Source organism: Nycticebus coucang, chromosome 10 (assembly GCF_027406575.1).
Source record: "Nycticebus coucang isolate mNycCou1 chromosome 10, mNycCou1.pri, whole genome shotgun sequence".
Classification (NCBI taxonomy): Eukaryota; Metazoa; Chordata; class Mammalia; order Primates; family Lorisidae; genus Nycticebus; species Nycticebus coucang.
The window spans coordinates 11,725,150-11,743,541 of NC_069789.1; the positions used below are offsets into that span (position 1 = coordinate 11,725,150).

Genomic DNA, 18,392 nt, shown 5'->3' on the forward strand with positions numbered 1-18,392 from the left:
GCCTATATTGATTCACGCTCCAAAATATCACTGTTTAATTTTTGTTTTATTTTTATTATTATTATTACTTTTTTTTTTTTTTGAGACAGAGTCTTACTATGTTGCCCTTGGTAAAGTGACGTGGCATCACAGCTCACAGCAACCTCAAACTATTGGGTTTAAGAGATTCTCTTGCTTCAGCCTCCCGAGTAGCTGGGACTACAGGTGTCCACCACAATGATGGCTATTTTTTTTATTGTAATTGTCATTGTTGTTTGGCAGGCCCAGGGTGCTTTTGAACCCACCAGCTCCGGTGTATGTGGCTGGCACCCTAGCCGCTGAACTACAGGTAACAATCCTATTTAATTGTTTTTATAATTTGAATTATTCATGTATTAGCCTTTTCATTCTCACTCTTTCCAGAGTTTACATAATATATAATAACATCATCACTAATGGAATGTGTGCTTGTGTATTATAATTTTCTGTTTTAATTTTTATGCTATACATATATATCAATAGATATATGTGTAACCCACATAAAAGGTTTGGAAGTCCTTAATAATTTTAAAAGTGTAAAGGATTTCTGAGGCCACACAGTTTGAAATCACTAGTTTCCATCATTTGTGTTGTTTCTGGTCATTCTGCAAACCTTCTGAGACCATGGCTCTTCAATGGCAGGACCTGTATTTTTCAATTATTTACAACTATCAATACTACTTATAACAGTAATATGGGAACACCAGGAAGGGCGATAAATAGATGATAAAATGGAGACGTGATGGAGAAATAATAACCTTGCCTTTCTGGGACAAATTTATGAGATGTTATATAAGAAAATGACTGCTTAAGCCATAGGACAACTTTTATCCATTAAAGTTCATTCTATTTGAAACAGCCTAGGCCCAACTTTGAAAAGGAGATCAGAAGTAGATTTATTTGGGTAAGGGTTTGGGAAGAGAACTGAGGTGTTTTATCTTTTTCCCAAATATCACCATCAAATATCATTTGATAACTTTTTTTATATCCCAAGTGGTTTTTATTATTTTTTTTCTATTTGATCCAGGCTTTTTTTATTGCAGCCCAATTCATAATTGCCAAGTCATGGAAGCCGCCCAAGTGCCCACTGACCCATGAATGGATTAACAAATTGTGGTAGATGTATACCATGGAATACTATGCAGCCATAAAAACGATAGAGAATTTATATCTTTTATGTTTACATGGATGGAACTGAAACATATTCTTTTTAGTAAAGTATCTCAAGAATGGGAAAAAAAGTATCCAATGTACTCAATACTATTACGAAACTAATATCACCTACACATTCACAAATGATAAAACACAACTATAGTCCAGAAAGAAGGAAGGAAAGGGCGGGGTGGGAAGAAGGAGGGTATTTGGCGGGACCTCACCTATTGTGCACAATGCAATGGTACATTTCAAACTATTAAGAGTAGAGTATAAATGTCTTATCACAACAAATAAGTAAGTGAGGTGATGATTATGTTAATCAGTTTGATGTAAGTATTCCGTGTTGTATATAAAATCAGCACATTGTACCCCATAAATGTATACAGTTTTGATTTAATAAAAAAATACTGTTTAGTTTTTGAAAAGCTGACAAGTCTGAGCAGTCAACAGATAGAGCAACTTCATCTAACAGACTTAAAAACATTCCACCCACTGCATGATTAACAGCATTTTGGAAACCAGATGTCAACACTAAATTCATTAAATGATGAAATGTCTTATTAAAATTACAATCTATATCTATAAATATTGAGTATGTACATGAAATACATTTTTCTAAAGTGAAAATTAAACATAAAAGTATACATCATGCTGGAATAAAGTATTATATGAGGGTACCTTCACTGCATTTAAACGATGAATAAAAGAAAGTGATGGTTCCACCTGTAAGCTTTGTCATCCACTATCATACACATTGAAAATGCAAGGTGGTTCCTGCTGGTATGACATATTATATTTGTACCATACTAATAGATTTCTGAAGAATTTTAAGTATGTGATCTTATTATTGCAAAAACTCTGTGAGATAGGCACAATATTCTTCTAGAGAACATGTGACAAACCCTAGATTGATCTGAGGCCTTGACTACTATTTTTGCCATTTAAACCTGGTCCAAAGGTCTTTTGATGGCATCTGTTTTAGCCTTTAGCATATAAAGTGCTTCAATCAGGAATAATATACTCTTCCAAAGCAATAAAAATGCAGCCTCAGAAGAAATAGAGCATTACTTCCTATACGTCATACTATTTTATAACTATGTAATTTAGCATGTAGAACAACATTATATACTTAAGTTTTCCCATTCAAAATAAAGAAGTATTACAAAGAATGGCTTGAATTATAATTTAGTAATTTCTAAAAATTGATGAAATATAGACAAAACCTTCTAAAAAAGATATTACTAAAACATGTTTTAAATATAGTAGAACCTCCATAGTTGACCATTTCCCTACACTGATCACCTCCTCAAGTTGGCCTAATTTTCATAGACTGGACATGCATCACACATACATACCAGTACAGTAGGTCTAGTTCCTGTGTTGACCACCTCTATATGTTGACCAATTTGTTACAGTCCCTTGGGTGGTCAGCTTAAAGAGGTTCTACTGTATATTGTTTCTTTTACACATTTTCTAACAGTTGCAAAATAAATTCTCCAAACCATTCTTGCTCTCATTTTACAAGTAAGTGATAAATTAAAATTATCAACAGTCCCTCTACCATAGAAATCTCTCCTCTTAAAATAATCAGAGAGAAGAGAATTTCTTTTAATGCTTTATACAATTAGCAGTCTCTGCTCATAATTTGTCTGTACACTACTAAAATGACACTGTAAAGTAAAACAAAATTAAGAAACTACACCTTTGTCAGGTTGCAAAGTTGGTATTATACTTACCAAAGACATTTTCCGTCTTCTTGATGGCGATACCTCATTTTCTTTAGTTGCTTGTTGGCGCAACAAAGCTTTGAGCTGATTAACTGCAGAGCAAAAGCAATGAGTTTATTAACCTTATTCAAGGTTCATGGCTTATTACCACACATCCATCTTTCTATCCCTCCAACAAAAATTGTTGAAACATGCACTATGTGTGAACAACTGTACTACTGAACAGGGAATACAAAGCCAAAAAAAAAAAAAAATCTCTACTGGACTAAAGCTAAGAGTGCAGTGAGCAAAAGACATAAGAGACGTGAACCGTAAGTAAGCTTGTGGATCTAGAGCTAGGCTTAGTACTACAAGAAGAGGAAGCACCTCATGATGCCTGTTTTCACAGAGCAGGTAACACCATAAGGATGAACAGGAGTTCACCAAGCAGAAAAGGTTGAGAAAAATTCCAGTTAAAGGGCATTGCACATGTAAAGGCACAGAAGCACGGCCAGGAGATTGGAATAACTAAAACATGGCTTATTAACAGATGGTTAGGATGAGTAGGATAGAAAAATGAGGCTAGGGAGGTAGGCTGGTGCTATCTTTGGAAATACTATTTCATATTCAAGATTCTGGACTTCAGGCGCTAGGCACTGGGAAGTTAAAGGAAAAAAAAATTAAACAGGGGAATTACATTATCTGATTTGTGTTTCAGGAATAACATCCAAGCAGCAGACTGGAGGGTGACGTGCCGCCATCATTCATCATGCTTCATTCAGACTAAGACTGACATCCCCACTCACCAGCATGGCTGTGTTGCAGTTCATGCCAGGCCATCTCAGGGTCCTCATTCCCCACACCAGCGTCACAAGAAGCATCCGGTGTATTTTCTCCAGTGGAGACATCACCTTCTCGCAGGGCACCTTTCAGTTGGTGAATGCTTCTATTTGCACGTTCTGCAACAACAACCAGGCCAGGGAAATCAGGGTGATCACATCAACACTGCTCAGAAGGCAGTCTCTAAAGGAGAATCCATTATTTCTGGTACTTTATGGGAAAAAAGCAGAGTTCTGTTTCTAACTTGCTGAGGAATGTGTCAGAGGAAGAGAGAGGATTAAGTTCATGGATTAGTGTTTAGTCTTTATGATCTTTAAGGTTCCTGTCACCGCAGTGGTTGATATTCTCTATATATAGCACTACCAGCAAGGAAGATTAAATGTCAGGCTCCACTCACCAGCCACCTCAAACACTGACATGGAAAATGCTTTACTTCCACTGAGTGCCTAAGAACACCCCTATCCCACCTGCAGACCTTGGGCTGGGTGAGCAGAACCAGTAAGAGGGACCCAGTCACACCAAGGTCTGACCTAGGGAAGGCTTATTGGCCCTAGGGCCAGGACACTCTTCCCCTCCCCCACCAAGACATCCAGCTTCCTGGCCTAGTATTGATCAAAATCTGAATAGCTGATGTGCTTATAGTGATAGCCCCTGTAGTACATGACAGGCCTTTTCATACCACTGGCTAACTACACCTCATGTATAGATTCTTAGTTAGTACAACTGACCATCCCTAGAATTGAAACTTAAACTAACTAGCACACATAACAAAAAATTGTTTAAAATGAAGTGTTTATCCCTGAAGGAGCCCCAGCCCTTGTCCTCTCCTAATGTGAAACTGAGTGAGCTTGCATTAAGCAAGTTCATTGGTTAATGAACTCCCATTAACCAATAGAATGCAATGGAAGTTACACCATGCTAGATCTTGGTCTCATTTTGAAAAAACTGGCAGTCTCTGCTCCCTCTCCCATGGAATGCTTGCTCTTAGGAGCTGTAAACCACTATGTACATGTCTGCTACTCTGCTAACTTCCTCTACTCTGTACAGAAAGAGGTTATTTGGAAAGGAGAGGCCCTGGGACTATATGGAGAAGGAGAGAAGGCCACCTCTACTCCACCTCTACCCTTCACCCCAACCGCTGTGTATAGCCTCCAGAGGACTCCAGAGCCAAAGGCATCTAACTGCAACAGCATGAGAGGTGAATCATTACCAATCATGTATTGAAAACATACAAGTACTTAAAAACATACATTCTACAGGACTTGGAAGAACAGTTGCCATTTTTTTTAAACTCATTTATTTCAAAGTTCAGAACAGAACAAAAAATCTTACATTATAGAAAAAAATAACCTATGTTACAAAATATCTAACATTTATAATGAATATTTCATAAATAAAGGTACACTTAGCTATAATTTCCCATTTTCCCTACGTATGATGACTTTAAGGGTGATTTTGGGGTACCCAGTAGTTCCTTTACTTACAGCAACTCATTTTCTACCTAGATTAGACTAAAGAGAACAGGTTTTTCGGGTCAGGGTTCAACAGTGAAATTCGATTACTCAACCCTAAGATACTCAGTGAATTTATCACTACATTTTTGTGCATACTAATCATATTTCCACACGGATCTTTCCTGGACATGAATTTGGTGCTAATTACTAACCAAGCCTGGTACCTCTTCTTCATCATGAATTTAAGAAAGTCTAAAACCATCTTAGTTTTAGCAATATAAGGAGTAGTAATGGTTGTCTGATGATTTAGTATTCTCTTAAGAGACTTGTTAATGGAAAAGAAAAATCAGTGTTAATAAGAAATTCAGTTCACAGAGCTTTAGATGTATGCCCTTTAATCTATAACTAAAGCATTTAACTTTACTGCATCCATTAGAAAGGAAATGGAGGGTTTGACTAATATGAAAGCATGCACTATAGAACTCTCAAATGACTTCACTTTAAGGTGAAGGATAATTATTTATTTACTAGTCTCAGTTAAAGTTAATAAGCTATATTAGGAAAAAGGAAATCTGAAAAAAAATGCATAGTTAAAAATCTCTATGGGTAGAGTTCTTTCATCAGATTACGATGATAGTAAGATTTTAAGAAACCTTTTAACCCCTTTTCTAATATTCTTGTTTAATCTTTTAGAATTTATAACACTCAAAGACTAATGTTAACTTGCACTATGAAAATAATATGTAAAACACGAAGATATTGAATTCAACAACTATCTTACAGAAAAGTGATACACAAGGTTTATTTTTTGTTTGTTTTTTTGCAACTGCTGACTTCAGAGTTGCTAGGGTCAGAAAGGAAGAGAAGGAATTTGCCTGTCTCCTAAAACTAAAATTAAGAATGTGATATTTTTAACTCATTTCAATACTCCATTTCAAAAGATGCTAAGTGACTTCCAAATATATACAGAGGAGCATAATTATACACTGTAACACACAAACAGAGTTAATCTTGAGGAATAATGCCACTCAAATGATTCAAGACAGATGAAATCCTAGCTCTCTTCAACTGGAGCCACTGCAACTGAAACCCCCATAATTCTTATTAAGAACTTACTCCCCACATGAAGTTATCTGCTCCTTATACTTCTGGAAAGTAGACAAGAGGTTCCAGTTACCATTTCCTACTGGATGGGAAGTGAGCGCAGCTTTATCTGTCTCTAACCAAGAGACAGAAAGAACACTCATCCACTCATCTTCTCTTCTCTCCTGAGAGAACAGGGAGGGTATTTCACAATGCATCCTGATGTCTTTTCTCCAGCACCAACCACAAACTGAATAATTATGATGAATACAAACACAAGCCAGACCTTTTAGTCCTACAGATCACATGAACATAAATGCAAGTAAATAATACCTCTTCTATTCCACTAAGCAAACACCAATCAATACAATGAGCACTTAAAAGGCTTCTGAGCAGACCACCACTGACAAATTTAAATGCCTTGTTCATTTTCTTAGCCCAGTTTTCCTACTCCCTACGTTCTACTCTTGGCTCACCACTGGGCCTCTCTTCATCAAGATGTCAAGATGTTTTTGAACAAAATTCAAGTATGTCTCAGTCTAGGAAGGATCACCACTTATAAACATACTGTGAATTATTAATGTCTACGTTCTCCATCTGTCCTGGGAGTTGTGAAAGAGAATTGCCCTGGTCACAGGGAGGGGGGAGCACTCCCTATGAAGTGCCCAGCTGTCTCTGAGAAAATATGCAATGAACCATACCTCCCTAGGCTGAGACATGATATGCACTGCAAGCTCGTGACACAAGCTTAGACTAGGGTAGACAAGAAGAAAAATGAAACCACAGTGAGATAAGAGAAACATGTGTCTGTCCACACTTGACCAGGCCTTAGCCCAGTTCAGAAGATTGCTGTCTCTGTTTACTAGGGGGCTAACAGATAGCACAACCAACATAAAGAACAGCATAATCCAAAATGAGACAAGGCCTACTTTGTAAACATCAATTACAATATTAAAGTAGATTAAAAGTACTACGCACAAAAAAAAAAAATCTCAAAGACAATACTATCCTAAGATCCTTACAGCTGGAAAACGTGCTCAATTGGTTGGCGCCAGGACTAAAAAATAATCTGATCAAAAATGTAAACATCTTAAGAGAGCTGTGTCGAAGATCATTAATGATAATATGGGTGGTGGCTAATTCAGCAGATTAGCTACATGCATTCTGGGAGAGATATACCTGGTATTTCTTTGGCCCCAGGAAGACTCACGCACCTGTCAACTTTCCACAGATAGAGAAGTAATCCTAGCCAGCCAGAAGAAGAATGTTAAGTAGAATCATCAGCAAATAAAATCTGTGTGTCCTTAAATGTAATTACACTCAAGTATGATTCCCACAGACCAAGGGCCAACAAGCAAATCCTTGCTACTTCTAGGTCACTGTTTCTCAACCTCAGCATATTGACATTTTGGATCCGATAATTCTCTGTTGCAAGGGACTGTGTTAAGCAAGTTTAGCAACACCTCTGGCTTCTACTTACTAGATGCCAGTAGCACTCTCCTCTATTCCAAACATAAGGACTGAAAATGTCTCCCTGGAAGAAAAAACATCTGTTTGAGAACTGCTGGTTTAGTTCAATAAAACCATATAGTAGTGTTCAGTCTAGGGTCAGTGCTATCACACTGACCACACTACTACATTGTAAATTCAGCCTTCTCCTGATGAAAAGCAAACATGACAGTGAGCTGCTCTGACACAATGGTGTTGGTGGGCAGGGCACAACCTGAGACTATCACTGCCACAATGGGACACTTCTGATCCAGGCATCAGGAATAGGTTTTATATCCTTTGCAAGCAAGAGCTCAGAATTCACATTCACCTTACATTTGTTTGCAGTCCTAAAACATGAAGTAATGTTTTGTCCTAAGGCCATTCCTTTAAATACTGCACTGGGCTTTGATGACAGTCCCCCAAAACCAAAGCTTCTTTAGCAAGTGCACAAGTGCATTTCAAGCTACCCACTCTCTCTGTGGACTCTGATAAGAGTTATCACCAAGTAAAAAGATGAAAACCTTAGCACAAACATCTCAAGAGAGAATACAATTATTCTCCATATCTCAAAAGTTTGAGAATAATTTAATCCATTCCCTTTCTGGCAAATAACATGTGAAGTGCCTTTAGACTTTCCTACCACTGAACAATAGTTTTAGTTCTACATTATTCCCAGGATAACTATTTACTTGTATTCTTTTCTGGCTGCTAACTCCTGACTTTGGCCTCTTTTATCTCATCAGTTGTAGGAAAGGAAAATGGAAATTGTACTGCCTTTTTTATTCCAGTGAAAGAAAAAGCCATGAAAGTTAAAATAACTAAGAAAAGCAATATGAGTAAATAAATAAAAAATACAATTAAAACTTCATCAGCAAAAAAAAAACCAAGCTTTATATGTGCATGTGCATATATATAGTGTATATAGCAAAGAATATTTAAAAACTCAGAAAATATTTGAGAAAAGAAAAAAGATAAGAAATACAAGTTTGGGGAGAAAAATGTGAGAAAAATAAAAATTTTATTCAAGTTACACACGTTTTCTTAAGCCTGCCAAAGGTCCAGATGATATCACTGCTGGCTAATACACTGACCAAATTATTGGCCTGTGGGATTAACACAGCCCATCTGCAGATGTGAATCCCTTCCAGGCAAGAGAAGAACACTTTGCAGGATCAGATGTGCCAATTATATACAGTAAAACAGAATCGATATTATCTTTGGTTTTCTCAAATTAGATCAATTATAAAGAAATGGACCATACCCAAGATTATATTTCTTCCCATAGTCACCCTCTCACTTTCTATGCACCTACTTTGACTCCTTATTTTCATACCTATACTATAGAAACACAGTGTTTATCATCCATATGGTCTAAGTAGTATTGACGGAAGAAATATTATAGATCCAGGGGTCAGGGAGTGGTGGCATCTTGCGGGGGGGAATCATACTCTGGGTATGTTTTGCTAGTCTCCCTTCTCAGAAGAAGAAAGGGAGGGAAAGAAGGGAGAAAAAGAGAAGGAAAAAAAGGGAGAGAAGAGGGAGAGGAAATTAAATTAAAATGTTTGTAGAAAAAGGATGAACTTCCCAGTTTGGCCATAGCCTCACCATTCCCTAGAGTCTTCCCCTGACTTTATCTCATATTTTGTCATTTGCTTGGCTTCAAAAGGCAGTAATTCTCACATGTAGTCCAAATGTTTCAATTCATAGATTAAGAAACAGGAATTCAAGAATAGTTTATTAATTTGCCTAAAGTTACACAGATGGTTATCAGCAAAGCAAGTGTACGTTCAGTCAACTGGCTCCTACTTCCATATACTCTCCCGACTCCATCATACTGCTCCCCACAAATACATCTAGTGGCTGAAACACCAAAATGTTGAAAGAAAAGAAAAAAACCAGCACATAAACTGTATATAAAAAATAAATTATGTCTTCCTGTCATAGTACAAATTTGTTTCATTTTTCTTTATGTCCACTCAACAAAAGGTGGCTAGGAACTAGGTGAACAGGTAAATCGTGTACATAGAAGCTGTTAATAAAGCTGCATCCATACCCAACGTTGCAGCAATAGATGAGATGTGATTCTGTTTTTACAGCTAGAATACTGCATTTCTAGCAGTTTCTCTCCTTTCTAATAACATATTCCTGTGTTCAACTATGCAGAACTTAAAGCAGAGCCTCAATTATCTCTTCTGGCTTTTCTTACCCTTTCTTGACTACAAACTAGTCTATTTTATTCCTCAAGGTTTTATACAATCATATGTTGAATTTAAATTGGAGGAGGGGCATTTGCTATTCTCCCTAGTTACAAATATTTCTCAGCCATTTTATGCATCTTGACTTACAGCTATCTATAGAGTAAATGAATACCTAACTATACAGCTAGGAGACCTCCCAAATTACTTCCAGTTCTAAATTAAACTCTCTGACTCCCAGCACAACTGACACATGCCCACTTTTTACTACACTGGAAACTTTCAGACCGTTTACTATGTAAGAATATTATTACAGATCTGTGGGGCAACGAAGTCTTCCAGTATTTCTCCAGAACTCTAGTTTTATAGGAAAATCATTAAACCTCTTTACTATCCTGCAAAAGGAGAACACCCAACCCAAAGCGAGCTACATCTGTCCATAGAGAGGTCAAGCAACAAATACAACTGAAAAATACAAGGGAAAGGAGGAAAGGTGAATGTGAAGCAAAGGGCTTCCTATTTCCAAGGCTGACCTATGATTATCAGAGGCAAGGAGCGGCAAAGATTCCACTCAGGTTTTAAGAGAAAGTAAACTATGGCATAGTTTTCACACTAGAACTTCAAATTCTTAATATGTTACAATGTAAAAAATATATATATTGGGTGGCACCTGTGGCTCAGTGGGTATGGCGCCGGCCCCGTATACTGAGGATGCAGGTTCAAACCCGGCCCTGGCCAAACTGCAACAACAACAACAAAAAAACAACCAGGCATTGTGGCAGGTGCCTGTAGTCCCAGCTACTGGGGAGGCTGAGGCAAGAGAATTGCGTAAGCCTTAGAGTTGGAGGTTGCTGTGAGCTGAGACACCATAGCACTCTACTGAGGGCAATAAAGTAAGACTCTGTCTCTACAAAAATAAAAAATAATTATATTTAAAGTAAAGAAATGAAGAACCGATATTTTATAAATAGAGGTACTATCATGGAAAATTGTAAAAACATTTTATATTCTTAAAGGCTACTTCCTGGTTGAATATAAATAAAAGGATATGATTTTATATATATAGTTATTTAAAAACTAGAGGAATGACTGGTGAGGAAAAATTAAGACTGTTTATTAGCATTTTATTAAGCACATGAACTAGGTAAATATTCTGTAGGAATAATGATGGATAGGCAAAACAAAATAAAATAAATAATTATAAACTGCATTTTATTGGACTGTATAGCAACATAATTCTTAATAATTTATATTTGTGAAGTTAAGAATTTCTGATTATACTCAAGTTCAGGGTAAATACTATTTTTTTCCTTCCATATGCTGCTACATAAGCTAATATACAAAAATGAAAATGCTACTAAAAGCAGTATGTCCTGAAAACTCATGAAAAATTTCTGCTTCCATTTCTTGATTAATTGTTGAAATTATGACTAAATTTTGGTTTTTTATACCTATGTTTGCTCTTGGTGAAATGATAAAATTGTCATCACATTAAACTCAAATTTTATTTTAAATTAATTTAAAACTGTATTATCTTTGGCTGAGTATGGTGGCTTGTGCCTCTAATCCCAGCCACTCAAGAGGCTATGGCAGGAGGATCCCTTAAGCCCAGGAATTCAAGCTGTAGGGGGCTATGATCACGGCCACTGCACTCCATCCTGGGCAGCAAAGCAAGACCTTACTTCTAAAAAAATTTTAAAAATAAAATAAAATAAGTATATTATCTTTGAATGAAAACTCTTCATTGTCTAATTACTGCAAGCAGCACTACTGGCATTAAACATATCACTTTAGTTTGAAGTAGCCATCAAAATGCCTAATATTAAATAGTTTCCAATCTTTACATAAAGGCTCAAAAGGAAGAGAAGCATTAATAGAAACTTGCAATAAAAACCAAAAATGTTTACCTATCTAAAAAATTAAACAAAATCACTTAATATCATTATGCAGTGTTTTTCTTGCTTCCAAATGTTAAGTTAGAAGTTATTTCTGTACCTAACAATTCTTGAAGTATCATCAGTAGGATGATGAAGGTGTTCATTAAGACCAATTATTTTACTCCTGCCGTCTGAATACTGAGAATGTTGACAGTTTGTAACAATATTGATAGATGCTGACAACAAATAATAACCTTTAGGAAGTCTAGAGTCATGAGAGGATAAATTTTCTCCTTTTTTTTCTTTTTAACAAATCAACCCTCAAATTAGCATCTTTTTTTTTTTTTTTTAGACAGAGTCGCACTTTATCGCCCTCAGTAGAGTGCCGTAGCATCACAGTTCACAGCAACCTCCAGCTCTTGGTCTTCAGCGATTCTCTTGCCTCAGCCTCCGGAGTAGCTGGGACTACAGGCGCCCGCCACAACGCCCGGATATTTTTTTGTTGCAGTTTGGCCAGGGATGAGTCCGAACCCGCCACCCTCGGTATATGGGGCCAGCGCTTACTCACTGAGCCACAGACGCCGCCAACATAATTTTTCTAATCTTGAAAAATCTCCACTTCGCTGAAAGCAACAAGATTAAACAGCAGTTAGCATTTAATGAGCGCTCATGTGCCAAACACTGATCTTTACTCTTATTTTCTATCACGGTAATCTGCAATTATTTTGTTTATTGTCCTTCTTCCCCACTAATTCAGAGGCTCCATGTGGACAAGAACTTTATCCTGATGGCATCCCCAGAACCTAATATGCTTAACTAACATTATTCATTTAATGTTCTAAATGCTTTAAATGGTCGTAACCTAGAGAGTTATGAAAATAAAACATAATAGAAAATAGAGCATATTTCATTTAGTAGATAAAAGTTCTTCAGTGAAACTTTTCTTGTAGTTTATATGTACACGTATGCCCCATATAAAACATATTTTTATAATAGATATCGATTTTTAAAAGTCTAAAAACCACTGCTTCATGAGGATTATTTCATTTGGTCCTCACAATACCCTTGTAGACAATTCCTTCATTTCCACTGTAACAGAATTAAAATTTCTAGAGATTATATGTTGTACAAGATGACAGAGCCATCTACAAGTGCCAATAACACATCAACAGATAATTACTCTTAGGGCGTTGTACTAAGAATACTGGAATTAACTAAATAAGGTTTCCGGGCGCTGCCTGTGGCTCAGTGAGTAGGGCGCAGTCTTAGGGTGGCAGGTTGGAAACTGGCCCCGGCCCGGCCCCAGCCAAACTGCAACAAAAAAATAGCCGGGCGTTGTGTAGGGCGCCTATAGTCCCAGCTACTCGAAAGGCTGAGGCAAGAGAATAGCCTAAGCCCAAAAGCTGGAGGTTGCTGGTGAGCTGTGATGCCACAGCACTCTACCGAGGGGACAAAGTGAGACTCTGTCTCTAAAAAATTAATTAATTATGGTTTCAATAATTGCAATTATAACTTGATTAATAATAATAATCAAATGGCTTTGAAGGCAGACAGGGCTGATGATGACAGGCCTGGCTCTGCCACTAACCCGCTGTGTAGGTTATACCCTGAAATTTAACCTCTCTGAGCTCTGATTTCCCCATGTGTGAAACAGACATCGTCATGATTGCAGTCAAATTTTAAAGGATGCACCATAAGTAGTCTAATAAATAGTAATAAATAGAAGTAGTTGTGATTAAAATAATTACTAGTGTGTCTTTTTATTCTGGTCCTATAGCTCACATTCGTTCTACTACACCATAATTTGAATGTGTAAAAAGTGTGAGTTAGCAATTTATTGGATTAAACAGTAAAGTATGGGAACTTGGCAAAGTGGCGTAGAGCCACCCAAGAGTTTCCGCTGGTGCTGGTTGAGAAAGGTGCCCGACTTAAGATCCAGGAGTTGGTTCAGGTAACTAAGGGGATGTAAGGAAACAACACTGCTTAACCTTAAAAACAAAATCGAACTATTCCATTTTCCTCAAAGATCTCAGCAATATCCATCTTCTTCCTCTGCAGCCTGGTTGGGGCCAAACCGAGGTGTTAGGAAACGCACCTTGTCCGACCCTGCCCACTAGGCCCTGGGTACCTAGGGGTTAAGGCCCAGAGGTTCGGAGCAACTCACCCCGGAGACTCCGTTGGTACTGCCCCAGAATCTGCTCCAGGGTAGAGTTCCCTGGGGACTTCGCCATGCACAGACTCTGGGCCAGAGGTGGGAGTTACGTAGAGAAACGTCCAGCGTCCTCCCTTCCAAGAACAACAGGCCTAAGACCCGGGGAGCTCCCGCCTGCTTCCTGTCGCCGCTGTCACTGGGGATCTTGGAACCCCGGACCGAGCTGAGCGGGGGGCTCTTCCCACATACTGGCCCTCCTGGTGGACGACGGGAGTTGTAGTCCACGGGTTCAGAGCCTGCCAGCTCGAGAACATAAAGAGCCTTCCAGCTACACTACAACTCCCAGAAGAAACCACGCTCCCGGCGTTAGCCTCGGCCGTTTGGCAGCCAGAGGCGGTTGCCAAGAGACAGGCCTGGAGGCTCCGCCCTCTTCCTCCGCCCCCGCTGGCTGAGCCCCGCCTTCATCCCATCCTTCTGCAGCCTGGACCACCCAGTTGACAGAAAGGGCTCAGTGAAGGCCTTGACAGCTTGGAAATTTGTGAATATGTAGTTGATTGCTGAAGCTACTCAGACACGCACATGATAAAGTCTGGGCCTTGTTTCAGTTCCTAAGTTTGTCAAAACGGTCAAATAAATCCTGAAGAAAAAGAAGGTCTAAATCTACCCAAAAGCCTAGCGTGTCAAGGCGACGGCCACTACAACTACGAGCACGCCCAGCAGGGGAGTTGGCGCACTGCCCGCTGGGAGCTGTAGTCCTTGCTGGCTGCGGTCCCGGCCCAGGCCGGGGTCTTCATTGTTCGAACTGGTCTTTAGGGGCACGCCTGCGCAGTGGACAGTTGGCAAAGCGTGTGGGAGAGACCCTCCGCACAACCCCTTTTCATTGTCTGTCACTGGCGCCTGCGCGGTAAGAGACTGTTGAGACTGGGCAGGAGGAGGGGAGAGGGCCCGGCTCCTCGCCCTTCGCCTATGCGCCTGCGCACTAGGCAGCCGCTCTTTGCCGTTACCGCTATGTGTGGGGCGTGTGTGGAATAACGTTATTGCCCAGCGGAGTCCAGGGGCCCGGAGCTCGATCGCAGCTGCAGCGCCGACGACGACAGCGGCGACGAGCACAACGGAGTGGGGGAAGGACGGCGTACGAGACTCACGGGACGCGACGCGCCCCGCCTCCTCCGTCCGGTCCCTCTCTCCACGGTGAGGGGTAAGTGATGCGCTCAGCCGGCCCGGGTAGGCGCTGCCGTTGCCGGCGCCGCCGCCGCTTTTCCACGTCCTCCTCTTCCTCCTTAGGTTTGCGGCGGAGACTCGAGGCGCGGCCGGCAGCGGGGCGGGGGTGCAAGGCTGGGCAGCGAAGGGGGCGCTTCCCGGATGCTCCGCGCGGCGCCGCCACCTCCCTCCCCGGCCCGGGCCTGGGGGCTTGGCGGTGCCCGCCCTCCCATCCCATCCCATCCCCCACCCGCCGCCCCCAGCACTCTACTCCTGCGGTCCCGGGGCGGTCCTGGGCCCCTTGCCGCCGCCTCCGCTTCCCCTGGAGTGTATTGAATCATTTTCAGTTCCCTCCTGGCTTTGTGCAGCCCTCGCGACTCCGCCGCAGCAGTTTGCGAGGGGTGCGGGTGGAGCATTGCAAGAATGGCTGCGCTGCCTCTGGAGAAGGGATTTTCGCCCTCCGATTGGAGCAGCTTCCAGCGCCGATTCCTTTTGTGTGATTGTTTTTGGGGTGTGGGGCGGTTGGTGAGGTCAGGCGAGGAGCCTTCTGGACGCGTTGTTAGGGCGCGGAAGACATGGTGTCACGCACCCTGCCAAGCGACTGCACCCCGCGCTGGCTCCGGCTCCGGCTCCGTAGTAAACCCAGCACAGGAGAGAGTAGCTTCCTGTGGGCTTCATTGTCCTAAGATTCAAAAACAGGGTTTTGGTGTGGTTCCCTTCCATTTTATGCAAGGCAAAAATAGACATGTATATATTAGCAGCACACTGACACAGGGCGGGAAGACGTCGTATTGGTATCCTAAGTCACAGAATCTCTGTTTTGTGGTGTTGAATAGAGTTCTATTTATTTATTATTTAAGAATGTAAGGAAGACAGGGACCATGACTGCTGGAGTCGAAGCACTGCCACTGTAATCAATAGGAAATTAATAGGTGACGATGAAGACTGGGCTAGGGAAGGCCTGACAACCGGGCTGTTGTGTACCAGGGAAATGAACCAGCAGAATTGTTTTTTCATTGGGTGGGTAATGCATTCATGTTCCTAAGGGAATAGATTAGAATACATCTTTCTGTTTTTATTTTTTAAGCAATCAAAGCAAAAATAATAGGCTTCTGGTATATTTCTCTTTCTCAAGTTTTTTTTACTTGTTTTAGATGATGCATTTGATTGAAATTTACAATGCCTAAATCCGGTTGCTGGCATTTCTACTTAAAACAAGCAGAAGAGAGAATAAAGCAGGGTGGGGAGGAGCTGGTGAAGGAATAATCTGAGGAGACTTACATTATGATTAAAGTATTTAGATCTTTCCCATGATACAACCCTAACTGGGTATTCTTCAAAGATTTGGGAATTAGAATCTGGAAATGGTATATTGATGAATAGCAAGTTACAAACCATTTTGTATTTTTATGCTGTTATTTTTTTTTTTAAAGTAAAAGTTCCTTTAGTTGTTCCTAACATAGATGGTGTAAAAGTTTGGTGTTTTAAAATGGAAAAGTCTAAGTGCACTTGACAGACACAGAAGACACTAACTCTTGGAAACTTAACTGACTTGTCTGTTCAAGCCAGCCTGCTAAGGAAGGTGGTAGAGCCAAATGAAACTAGGTGCATTCTGCAGAGCAGTCTTTCCTGTGTCCCGCAGTCTGCCTTCCCTGTGGAAATTTTTGGAAAGTTTCTGTGTCTGCTCTTTAGGTTTCCTGACTGTCCGTGAACTTGATTCTCGCAATTGTATTAATCTAGTTCTTGTATTTGTGATGTAAAAGTAATAATTCTACTGAAGTGGAACTTTAGTTTTGTAAAGTAACTTACTACTTAAGGAATGGTGCGGAAGGTAACGTCGTGCATTTCATAAAAACAAACTGCTGGAATGCTTTTCCTGCTACTTAATGGTAACCATATTTTAATATTATTTCTTGAAATTCAATTTTATAACAGTCTTATGAACTCTATGAGCTGTATTAAAAATAAAATTTTCACATAACAAAAACCCGTGTTTATTTTGCTACAATTAATGATTGTATTATTTTCAACTTAAAATCGAATTTACCTCTTGAGAAATATTAACTTAATGCTTTTTATCGGGTTGATTTCGCCATAAAGTGCTTTTTTGTTACATTGTAATTTTAATCCTTTAATTTTACAACACATTTTAATGGGTGTTTTCTTTATAACTAACTATTTCCTTTAAATTTCAACTTTAAAAAGTAATCTGTAATTAAATTAAATGTGTGGCATTATATTTAATCATTTAAATGTATTTTACTGGAAAATTTCATTGTGTTCTAAGTTATTTTGTATGGAAATAATCAGCATGTTTCCTATTTCAGCACTGGCATAGTGAACTTTATACTGAAAACATTAATGTACATTCTGCATATTATGGTGCTTTTTAAAAATTCTTTGCTTAGGGATTTGTTTTATTTGTTGCAAGTATCAATTTCTCACTCTTATCTACTGAAAAAAAAAGAACTAGTTTTATTGTTCTATCTGATAACAATCAGATAACATTCATCTAGTACTAAATACTGTATGTATTTAAGCTTCCTGTCAACATGTTTTTTACTCAACAAAATTCCATTCCTGAAAAATGTTTGTTGCTATTATAATTAATATATGTTGATTTTTTTCTTCTCTACCTTAAACACTGGGGTATTAAACAGTGTGATAACTCTAAAAAGTATCTAACAACATGACATTTCATTACCAACAAAAATATCTGTACAGTTGCAGATAGTATTCTGGAGGTATAACAAAAGAGCAGTTAGGTACTATCTGAAAAATACTTGATGAGTAGATATTATTGACTGGATCTGTTTCAGTAAGAAATGGGTTTACTTTTAATGAAGAGAAACCTCAGACCACCTTTTAATTCATGAAACTTTTGTTAATAACCAAGATTTCTAATCAGCTACCCTTTATAAAATGGATTTTGATTTATTTACTCAGGTATTTCTTGAAGGATGTATTAGGATATTAGGTTTCAGGTAGATTTCTCTTTCTAAGTTAAGTGTTAGAACATCTACAGCAATAAGTTAGCCATTGTGAGGGAGAGAAGAAACAAAAACATCTGTCTGCTACCGTGCTTAATTAAACTGGACATATTATCCAGTTGCTGAAATGATCGTGCAACAGTAAAAATTTTTTATCCAATGTGTATTAGCCAATGTGTATTACAGGTATAGCCCAATTTATGTCAAACAAAGGTGAAAGAAACCAATAAA

The 18,392-nt window shown here is 39.2% G+C and overlaps 2 protein-coding genes across 14 annotated transcripts in view; one reads left to right on the forward strand and one right to left on the reverse strand.

Annotated features, from left to right (window-relative positions):
* Nucleotides 1–14,152, reverse strand: part of SDCCAG8 (SHH signaling and ciliogenesis regulator SDCCAG8) — a 254,616-nt gene extending 240,464 nt beyond the window's left edge. For 2 of the 3 annotated variants that reach the window (XM_053604357.1, XM_053604356.1), the window contains exons 1-3: nucleotides 13,984–14,152; nucleotides 3,686–3,838; nucleotides 2,910–2,992 (exon numbers count right to left, since the gene is read on the reverse strand). In XM_053604357.1, the coding sequence (XP_053460332.1) occupies nucleotides 2,910–2,992; nucleotides 3,686–3,838; nucleotides 13,984–14,050 (303 nt within the window). In that variant the 5' untranslated portion in view covers nucleotides 14,051–14,152. Of the gene's footprint in view, nucleotides 1–2,909; nucleotides 2,993–3,685; nucleotides 3,839–12,387; nucleotides 12,460–13,983 lie in introns of those variants that run through there. The other variant, XM_053604358.1, reaches the window with a different exon arrangement.
* A 568-nt stretch (nucleotides 14,153–14,720) lies between these two features.
* Nucleotides 14,721–18,392, forward strand: part of CEP170 (centrosomal protein 170) — a 125,807-nt gene continuing 122,135 nt past the window's right edge. For all 11 annotated transcript variants that reach the window (XM_053606213.1, XM_053606219.1, XM_053606214.1 and 8 more), the window contains exon 1: nucleotides 14,721–15,169. The gene's annotated coding sequence lies outside the window, so the exon portion shown is untranslated. The remainder of the gene's footprint in view (nucleotides 15,170–18,392) is intronic.